This window comes from Rhinopithecus roxellana, chromosome 16 (assembly GCF_007565055.1).
Source record: "Rhinopithecus roxellana isolate Shanxi Qingling chromosome 16, ASM756505v1, whole genome shotgun sequence".
NCBI classification, from domain to species: Eukaryota; Metazoa; Chordata; class Mammalia; order Primates; family Cercopithecidae; genus Rhinopithecus; species Rhinopithecus roxellana.
In genome coordinates, this window is record NC_044564.1 from 66,120,742 (window position 1) to 66,131,886 (window position 11,145).

Consider the following 11,145-nt stretch of genomic DNA (forward strand, 5'->3'; position numbering starts at 1 on the left):
CTGATTTTAAACATTCCAACACACCAATCAGAGTTAAATAGTACTTCTTTCACTTAAAAATGTATTTTTAAATGAGAATATCTGTGAATTAGAATGGAGAAAAGAATGCTTCAATAGGAGAGAATGGCCTACAAGGTAGAACTAAAGTACCATTTGAACAGTAATTTTTTTCCACCACTGAGGGGAGAGGGGGATAGAGAGTTAAAGCAGAAAAAAAAATGCTAGATTCTGCACCGTTTGGATTCACAATGTTACTCACTGATTTCCACCATAAGAGTGTGTCACATGTACTAAAGTTGCCAAAGCTAAATAATAAGAATACATATTTGCAAATTAGTTCTGCAAATGCAGCACTATAGCTTACAACCTGTAAAGCAGAAATGACATTTAGGAAAGGGGTAAAACAGCCACTTTGCAATCCACAAACAGGAAAAGAAAAACTGTGCCAGGGGTAGGAGGGGGTGCAAGGAACGAATAAAAGAAGCAAACAAAACCCATCATTTCAAAGCCACATACCATCGCACTGTATTGCATTAAATAAAAGAGATCTTGAGTCTGTAACAGAACCCTGGGCCGCTGACTTGACGTGTCTCAGGTACAGATTTGTGGATTTTCTCAGGGGTTGTTTTGGTGTCGCTTTTTGTTTAGTTTAAAAAAAAAAAAAAAAAAAGCAAATCCGGGAGTAGTCTTATATATTTTTTAATTGTAATTTCTGCACTGCCACAATTCTTGACCCGAGAAGAAAAGGCGGTCAAAGTCAAGTTTAAAAGCAGGCAGCCCTCCGGTCTGTCTGGATTTCCAGCTTTCTTTCCTCTCCCTTGCAGAAGGCTGTTTCTCGTGGTTGACTTGAACGCCGTCCAGGATGGTGTGTGTGTGTCCGCCCGCGTGTGCGTGTGTGCATGTGTGTGTGTGTTTGGTGGGTTTTATTGTTGTTTTAGAGAGGCTGCTCCAGGAGTGGAGGCTGCGCCGGTCAGATGCAGCCGGCACGGCCCCGGGGTCGCGCGATCGCCCCTTCCCCGCCCTCGGATTGGCCTGGCCCGCGGCGGGGCTGCCCCGGAACCGCCACCCAGCAGCGCACCCTTCCGTGCCCGGCCCGCGCTCCTCCTGCAGTCGCCTCCCCGGCTTTCTCTTTCTCCGGCTCGCGGCCCGCCCCGCCCCGCCCCGCCCCACCCCACCCCGGCCGGCCTGGACGCGCGGGAAGCGCGGCTCTTCGCTTCCGCCTGGCGGCGGGAAGGAAACCGAAAGGAGGAGCCGGGGGCGGGCGCGCCGCGATGCATATTCATCAGGGCGCCCGGGGCCGGGGAGGCGGGAGCGGGCCCGAGTGGGTGTGGCGGCCTGCGCCGCGCGGCGCCCCTCGCGAGCGTGGAGGGGGTGCGTGGGTAGTCGTGGGGGTCTGGTCTTTGCGCGGCCGCGTGGGGCCGGAGAGTGGCGAGGGCGTGACCGTCTCGGGGGCTGCTGCCCGGACTCCTGGCGCCTTTGTGCTACCCGACTGTGTGTCTGCGGCGCGCCGCGGGCGTGGGGCCCCTCGCGGGCCTTCTGGAGCTGGAACCCGGCCGAAAACGCCGCGCAAAGACTCTAAAACAACAATAATGATAAAGAGTAAGGAATTGCTGTTATTTCCTCACTTCCCGCCACGTTGCTGGCTTTAACTTAGCCAGGCCACTTTTGTTTCCGTGTAAGAGGACTCCCGAAATATTCCTGGCTGCGCAGCGTTATCATTAAAGCAAAAAGACCAAAAAGAGCACACTTTGACTTATAGGTAGTCACGCGAATATCAAAAAAATAGATCAGTCATTTAGAAGTGGGTGAAACAACCAACACCAAAGAGATACACAACCCCGGAGTTCCCAGAAGTAAACACTCTAGAGATTGGATAGTGAGTTAATGTTCATAAAGAAAGCAGTTTTGATCAGCATTTTGGAAACTTAAATATATGTGGGGGGATTTTTTTTTTCTTAGTTTTTGAGTAATCCAATTCTTTTCATGTTAAGTATCTGTAGTTATGTGGGGAAATAATGTTTAACAGTTGAAGTTGTTATGCAAGTATTAAAAGTAAAAATATAACACTAGCCCTAACATTTACTTAGTAGTAACCCACATACCTTTAGAAAAGACTTTATTACAGTGATCCTAATTATGTAATTGCACAACAGACAATAGCTTCAGATATTCTCTAAAAACCCTGTTGAATTATGTGATTACCAGTGAGACTAGAATAGCTACCGATGAATTATTCTTATCTCTCTACTAAATGTGAGCACGTCAGTATTTTAATCCCGATTATGTTTACCCTCAAAGTCTTAGAGAACTTAAACAACATAGTTCAGGTTCATACCTCCTACGACACACAGTATTTTTAAAAAAAGACATGGCCTCATTACAAAAAAAAAGTTTTTTTCCCCTTATATATATACACACATCGTGCGTATGTTTGCCAGTGTATGAATAATATACATAGCTATTTTCAGTGATAATAAGGGCAAAACTAAAAGTGAGATTGACCCAATTAGACCTTAGAAAATGCCCAACTTTAAAATCATTTGTTTAACTGCAAGTTTAACAGTTCCCAATTTCCTTTCCAAAAAAATTAGCACAGTATATATCTATGTAGCTATACAGCTTGGAGAAGGGGAATGAATGGACTGGGAGGGAGGGGATACACACATGTATCTATCTCTATACTCAGCTATAACTTCCGAAGGAAAATTAATTTTTAATGTCTATCTTGCTCCAAGTTATTTTAACTACTCAGCTAGTATATCTATAACCCAGTCTCCCCACTCAGGTCAAGTGGGTGACAAACAGATCTGTTTTCATTCTAGGATTTCCAAATAGTTTCATGGTCAAGTAAATCACATTTAGTACTGAGGAAACAAATATAAAATATAAAGATTCAATGCAGCTAAATAAAAAATTTAGAGTGAGAGGATAACACTTGACCAACAGAAGAATGATGGATATAGAAATAAGTAACACTTACATGGGCAGTGTTATCAAATACTAAAACTTTTATGTAAGTGTACAACAGAGAGTCTTCTCTGTTATTATTTGAAGTCCGCAGCAGAATTACCAATCCATCCCAACATCATTTCATGCAAAGGAGAAAGGACATTATGGAGAGAATCTAGATTTGTTTAGGAAGTATTTTGAGACACAAAATAGGAAAAGGAACAGGGAAAGAAAGAGAAAAGTATTCCATTCTCATGATGACTTGGAGGAATCTAGAGTTTGTGTCACCTGTCAGAGAATTTCTATCTAAGCATATTATTTATTCATAAAATGTACCATTGTGTGTCATGTTCAGGCTTTCATAGATTATCTTTTTTTCTTTGCATGTCATTTGTTTCTTTTGACATGCGAAGCTTATAATAATACTTATTCCTATATCTGTAATTCTTCTGTTGGTCAAATATGTACACTTATCATCATTAGATGATACCTAAGGTGTATAAAATAAGGAGACTGATTTTCAAGCATGTCTTATAGAAATTGATCTTGCTAATTTTTAGTCACCTCAACGTGTTGTTGCTTCTAAATTTTTTAATTGGTAAATAGTTATGGTCTTTTCGTCTACGTCGCCTGATTTTCTGGTTTTCATATTTTGCAGTGTAAATAAATATGCAAAAAATGAGAAGTGTTCTAAAATAGATGCTCCTTTTTAAATGAAAATTATCTTGGTCGAAAGCATTTCTAAGAATATAACTAAGGTCCAGTATCTTTTTATATTAATCTTTTGTTATAAATTATAACTAATTATTCATTTTTTTAAAATAAGCACTGTCCAACACTAGTTAAGCATTTTGGGCCTCTGGCACTGAAGTGATTCCAATGTTTTTAAATGTCATTTTTTTCTGCTTTAAGTTGCAGGCACAATTCATTCCATGGAACTTACCAGAAGCTTCACAAGTACACTTGCACTTAAGATTTTTCTGGTTCTTCCTAAAGCCAATTAACTAGTAATGCAGTTTCTGTATGTTTTCTTCAAATTAAGAATTTTAAAAATGTACTAGCAACATCTGTGTGTATTTATCTTTGAGAATAATCACTATATAATTATTTCTAAAAGGCCTGCATTATTACAATGCTTTATGTCATAATTGAAGTAATTCTTCTACCCCATCTAAACCAGTAATTTTCAGTCATTACCCCAAAGGTGTTTATTTTGTCTTACTTTTCTATTTCTCAAAAATATAGAAAGTGTGTTTTAATTTCTATGATTTTTATATTATTAAAGTGTACACACTGATTTATTAGATTTTTATATTTAATCCATTATTATACCAGAATTTGTGCAAATTTAATGTATGTAATAAAGATAGTGGCATATTTAGGATGCAATACTAAATAAAACATGTACTGTCTTTTAAAATAATTGGATGATATTGAAAAATAATATTTTTAGAATTTAAAAAATACATGTTTTTGAATATGAACATATAAACACTTCTTTTAAAACAATTGGATAACTATTTTTAGAATTTAAAAATGAATATTGTATTCTTTAACATAAATTTGGAAAGATTCATATTTCTTATTGCCTCCAATAGTTTTAAATATTTCCTAATTATATAAAAATAGGGAAGCTTAAATTAGGACATTTATAAAGTGCCAAATGTTGATGTTTTGTCAGATTTCAATAGATGAGAGCTGTCCCTGCACTACTTTCATTAAGGAGAGGAGAGTGCATGTCTAGTGTATTGTCCTGTAAGAGGAAAACCCAGGCATAAATAACAAATCATGGTAATAATTTGTATTTTTCATTGGTTATAATAGTCTTTCACTGTAAATCCTTATGCTTCTTCTTTAGATATTGATGGTAACAACAAATGCAATATAATTCCTACAAGACATAGTCGCCCATCATAACAAATTATGTTTGTGGAAAAGACTTCAAGAAATTACAAGATGGGCATCTGCAGTGGAGTTGAAACACCACACTGCCCAGGACAGACACACTGGGTCATTTTCTAACCATTGAGAGTGTGGGTACAAAAATAAATATACACATGCAGTGTTCCTTCTTTCACTAACTACATGCTGCACCTGTGCACACACAGATCTGATGACATCTGCTAACATAATAAATCTCAAGTGGTTTGTGGTGTCATCAAAAACCTGAGATGGTGGTATGGCTCATAGCCTTACCAACCCCAGGCTATGGCCTTGTTAAATTTCACAGGCTAAATAGAGACAGACCCAGACTTATTCCATGCACCAACCAGAGGTTTTCAAGAGCAGGTTAAAGTGGTTTACAGGAAAAAAAAAAAAAAAAAGCCTGCAGTTATGACTCAATGTGTGAAAAATCTCCTCTCTGATTCAACAGTGGTAAATCCAGGATGCCTTCTAGCTTCAAAAAATAATGTTTATTGCAATTGTTATGAATTCTCAATTTGAAGTATCAACCATTTCTTAGCCTACTTATGTTTTTAAGACTTATAAAAATACTATGAGCAATTAATCTTCCTATCTTGCTTACTCACACTTTTGTGTAACTTTAGAATTTCAACCATCAAAATGCCCTTAAAAAGAAAACAATAAATTGGAATCAGTTTCAGCTATAATGATTAAATTGAGCATAAAAAAGCAAGTGTTTTCTGAAAAAATCTTCAGGATATTTTATGCCATATGTAAGGTTTCTGAAACAACAGAATTACTAAGGTATTTTTTTAACCATTTTCAAAAAACAGAGGCATCTGGCAATCCAGAAATTAGTGAGGCAACAGGATGCACGAAAGCGCTAGACAGTCTACTGATCCTTCAGTATAGTCCTGGCAAAAGACCATCCTGCCTTTTGCTCATTGGGTCCACGTTCAAAAGAAAGTCAATGTTAATTCTCCTGGATTCAAATCCTGTGGCCAAATGTCCCCAGTGTCACAGATTCCTGTTGGCATATCTAGAACATGTTGATATCATTTCAAGTTGCCTGTTACTTAAAGAAGATCAATAACTATATTTTTGTGTCTGTATTCCATAAGTAAGAAATTGTAGGTACAGCCCAGGGAGTAGAAGAGGAATTCATTCCTACTACAAACACACATTGCATGTTTAGCATGGGTCTGGACCTTGGGCTGGGTGCTGCCATAAAGGATAGATAGGTTTTTGAGGATCTCTGCATTCATGATATGAAGGCTTTCTCCTTTGTGCTAATATTTTCCTCCAAATTTGTTTAGAAAAGAGTAGCCTTCCCATGGGGTGTTTTGAAAACCTTCAAATAAACACTAAATAACAACCTGTGGTTTTCTGCTCACTGTGCAGGCAGCTGATGTGGGCTTGTAGAATGAAAATAGTGTTAATACAGAAACCAAAGAAAAATGTAATTAAGGGTGATAAGTCAGCTGCCCTTCCCGTCCCACTTCATCCACTAAAACAAAATAAACCAAACAAAACCCTCCTATAATATATTCAAAAGCCAAACTAACAAAGTTGGGAAAATTTTGATGCCATTATGGTTCATGATGTGAGAAATATTTTGTAAACAGAAGAAGAGAGGAAGGAGCAGTGGTAGATGGAAAAATTCAGGCACATAGAATTTACCTAGCATGCAACCAGTACTGCCTTCTTTTACCAACTTTTTGTTCAGGATGATTGAGAAGCAAATACAGAGGTCAGAATAGAAATACAAGTTTCAAGAACACACCTAAAGTTACTGCCTCTCCCTTTTTTTCTTCATATCTGGCACCATCTGAATTTCTCCCCACCTTTTTTCTTCTTTTATGATAAGGTCTTGCTCTGTCACCCAGCCTGGAGTGCAGTGGTGCTATCAGGGCTCACTATATCCTTGACCTCCAGACCCAAGGGATCCTCCCACCTCAGCCTCCTGAGTAACTGGGACCACAGGTGTGCACCACCATGCCTGGCTAATTTTTTATCCTTTTTTGTAGAGATGGGATGTCACCCTTTTGCCTAGTCTGGTTTCAAACTCCTGGGCTCAAGTGATCTTCCTGTCTCAGTCTCCCAAAGTGCTAGGATTATAGGTGTGAGCCATGGCATGGAGCCCTGAGCTGCCCTCAACGTATATATATATATTTTTTTACCATTATCTTTAATTTTTTTTGGTTATGTGAACAATAGTAGAGGTACTTTAAATGAACAATTAGCAAGATAAAAAAGATATCCACCCACAGTCCCATCACCTAAAAAATTTGTTTCATGTGCATATATTTTGATCTCCTATCTGCTTATATATTATATATATATGATTGCATAGTTATAATCTTAAAATGAATATAATTTCATTTAAAAATTTTTCCACTTAATTTTCTATTTGCATTGTTGATATTAGTGAATGGTCACAAAATTGTGAAATTAGTGACAAATGGTCATAGAATTGTAAAGTTGTTAAAACTAAAAGAGACTTTTGAGACCTGCAGATAAGAGATTAAGAAACGAAAGTGGAACCATCTTTTGTTTTTTCCCTTGTAAATTTGTAATGTTGATATTGACTGTTAACATTTAAAATTTGGTATATTTTGTTGAAAAATCTAGATGTTTTGCTTTTTTTGAACAAGTGGAAGGTGAGACTTTTTGGGCAAGTGTTGCGCACATAACACCAATAGTTTGGAGTGGAGTAGCAACTGCCCCCTTCAGCTGGGGCTTGGTCTCCACAGTCCCCTTTTGCCCCTTCTTGTATCATACTGGCCTGCTTTCCTCACTTAGATTTCTGACTTGCTTTCTATACCCCTAAGTGTACAGTTCTTGATCTAGATCAAATGCTCTTCTTATAGATGAAAAACAAAGTTCAGAGAGGTAAAGTGACTTATTTATGACTGCTAAGCTAGTTAGTTGCAATGCTAGCATCCTAAAAGACACCGCCTGACTCGAAACAAGCTCTCTTTGTATTAATGTTTTTTTCAGAGCATGTGGGGAAGGGGCTTCTGTGTGCCAGTATGCTCAGCGTCACCATAACTACTGTGACCACAAACTCCTTTATAGACTGAAACGTCCCAGGGTAGCCACTCATCACCTTTTATGCTCCAGGTCATAATTAACATTTGATGTCCACATGCCAAACGCCTGACCCCCCTGCAAATCCTGGGCCCACTGACAGTGACTCCTGGTCTTTCTCTTTTTCGTTTTCTTTTCTTTCTTTTTTTTTTTTTTTTTTTTTTTTTGAGATGAAGGCTGGAGTACAGTGGCGCGATCTCGGCTTACTGCAGCCTCTGCCTCTTGGGTTCAAGCAATTCTTCTACCTTAACCCCCCGAGTAGCTGGGACTACAAGTACGCACCACCACGCCTGGCCAATTTTTGTATTTTTAGTAGAGACAGAGTTTCACCATATTGGCCAGGCTAGTCTCGAACTCCTGACCTCGTGATCTGCCCGCCTTGGCCTACCAAAGTGCTGGGATTATAGGCATGAGCCACCGCGCCCAGCCGTCTTTCTCTTATTACCCAGTAACAGGTCAGGCGCAGTGGCTCACGCATGTAATCCCAGCACTTTGGGAGGCCAAAGTGGGCGGATCACAAGGGCAGGAGATCAAGACCATCCTGGCTAACATGATAAAACCCCATCTCTACAAAAAATACAAAAAATTAGCTGGGCGTGGGTCGTGGCATGGGCCTGTAGTCCCAGCTACTCGGGAAGCTGAGGCAGGAGAATCACTTGAACCCGGGAGGGGGAGGTTGAAGTAAGCCGAGATTGCACCACTGTGCTCCAGCCTGGGCAACAGAGCAAGACTCTGTCTCAGAAAACAAAACAAACAAACAAAAAAAGAAACAAAACAAAATTAAAATAAAAAACAGTAACAGAATGCAAGTGAGGGAGGATGATCACTTTATGGGGATAACATCAAATCTGCTCTAATTGATAAAGGAAGTACCTAACTAAAAAGTTAAATACTTTATAATATTCTTATCTGACATACCTCAAAGAAATGTGATCATGTGCTAATACCCTAGTAGATAACCATCATCCTAAAAAATATAAAAATTCCATCTCTGTACAGAGACCATATTTTCCAATCACTAAATCAGAACACATGGTGCAACCAAGAACTGTTTTTAAAAATGATTTTAAGATTTTGAAAAGTTTTACAAAAAGTTGTTTTAAAGGAATAGTTTTTAACTATGTTTTAATAAATCCATTCTATGAAAATAACAAATGTATACCATGTAAAAATGATGATCCACGTCTGTTGTACAATTCTTAGAAATTTGCCTAGAAAATGGGATTTGGTGACAATCACTCTCATTTTATCATCATAAACATCCTGTGTAGTTTGTACTTGCAATGCTTTTTTTTTTTTTTTTTTTTTTTTTTATTATACTTCAAGTTCTAGGGTACATGTGCATAACATGTATGTATACTTGTGCCATGTTGGTGTGCTGCACCCATCAACTCGTCAGCACCCATCAATTCATCATTTATATCATGTATAACTCCCCAATGCAATCCCTCCCCCCTCCCCCCTCCCCATAATAGGCCCCAGTGTGTGATGTTCCCCTTCCCGAGTCCAAGTGATCTCATTGTTCAGTTCCCACCTATGAGTGAGAACATGCGGTGTTTGGTTTTCTCTTCTTGTGATAGTTTGCTAAGAATGATGGTTTCCAGCTGCATCCATGTCCCTACAAAGGATGCAAACTCATCCTTTTTTATGGCTGCATAGTATTCCATGGTGTATATGTGCCACATTTTCTTAATCCAGTCTGTCACAGATGGACATTTGGGTTGATTCCAAGTCTTTGCTATTGTGAATAGTGCCACAATAAACATATGTGTGCATGTGTCTTTGTAGTAGAATAATTTATCATCCTTTGGGTATATACCCAGTAGTGGGATGGCTGGGTCATATGGTACATCTACTTCTAGATCCTTGAGGAATTGCCATACTGTTTTCCATAATGGTTGAACTAGTTTACAATCCCACCAACAGTGTAAAAGTGTTCCTATTTCTCCACATCCTCTCTAACACCTGTTGTTTCCTGATTTTTTAATGATTGCCGTTCTAACTGGTGTGAGATGGTATCTCATTGTGGTTTTGATTTGCATTTCTCTGATGGCGAGTGACGATGAGCATTTTTTCATGTGTCTGTTGGCTGTATGAATGTCTTCTTTTGAGAAATGTCTGTTCATATCCTTTGCCCACTTTTTGATGGGGTTGTTTGTTTTTTTCTTGTATATTTGTTTGAGTTCTTTGTAGATTCTGGATATTAGCCCTCTGTCAGATGAATAGATTGCAAAAATTTTCTCCCATTCTGTAGGTTGCCTGTTCACTCTGATGGTAGTTTCTTTTGCTGTGCAGAAGCTCTTTAGTTTAATTAGATCCCATTTGTCAATTTTGGCTTTTGCTGCCGTTGCTTTTGGTGTTTTAGACATGAAGTCCTTGCCCATGCCTATGTCCTGAATGGTACTACCTAGATTTTGTTCTAGGGTTTTTATGGTATTAGGTCTAACATTTAAGTCTCTAATCCATCTTGAATTAATCTTCGTATAAGGAGTAAGGAAAGGATCCAGTTTCAGCTTTCTACTTATGGCTAGCCAATTTTCCCAGCACCATTTATTAAATAGGGAATCCTTTCCCCATTTCTTGTTTCTCTCAGGTTTGTCAAAGATCAGATGGCTGTAGATGTGTGGTATTATTTCTGAGGACTCTGTTGTGTTCCATTGGTGTATATCTCTGTTTTGGTACCAGTACCATGCTGTTTTGGTTACTGTAGCCTTGTAGTATAGTTTGAAGTCAGGTAGCGTGATGCCTCCAGCTTTGTCCTTTTGACTTAGGATTGTCTTGGCAATGCGGGCTCTTTTTTGGTTCCATATGAACTTTAAAGCAGTTTTTTCCAATTCTGTGAAGAAACTCATTGGTAGCTTGATGGGGATGGCATTGAATCTATAAATAACCTTGGGCAGTATGGCCATTTTCACAATATTGATTCTTCCTATCCATGAGCATGGTGTGTTCTTCCATTTGTTTGTGTCCTCTTTTATTTCACTGAGCAGTGGTTTGTAGTTCTCCTTGAAGAGGTCCTTGACATCAATTGTAAGTTGGATTCCTAGGTATTTGATTCTCTTTGAAGCAATTGTGAATGGAAGTTCATTCATGATTTGGCTCTCTGTTTGTCTGTTACTGGTGTATAAGAATGCTTGTGATTTTTGCACACTAATTTTGTATCCTGAGACTTTGCTGAAGTTGCTTATCAGCTTAAGGAGA

The 11,145-nt window shown here is 38.7% G+C and overlaps 1 protein-coding gene across 4 annotated transcripts in view; it reads right to left on the reverse strand.

Moving 5' to 3' along the window:
• NFIB (nuclear factor I B) overlaps positions 1-1,085 on the reverse strand; it is a 241,872-nt gene extending 240,787 nt beyond the window's left edge. For all 4 annotated transcript variants that reach the window (XM_030919688.1, XM_030919685.1, XM_030919683.1 and 1 more), the window contains exon 1: positions 517-1,085. In XM_030919688.1, the coding sequence (XP_030775548.1) occupies positions 517-534 (18 nt within the window). In that variant the 5' untranslated portion in view covers positions 535-1,085. The remainder of the gene's footprint in view (positions 1-516) is intronic.
• Between the last annotated feature and the right edge of the window lie 10,060 nt (positions 1,086-11,145).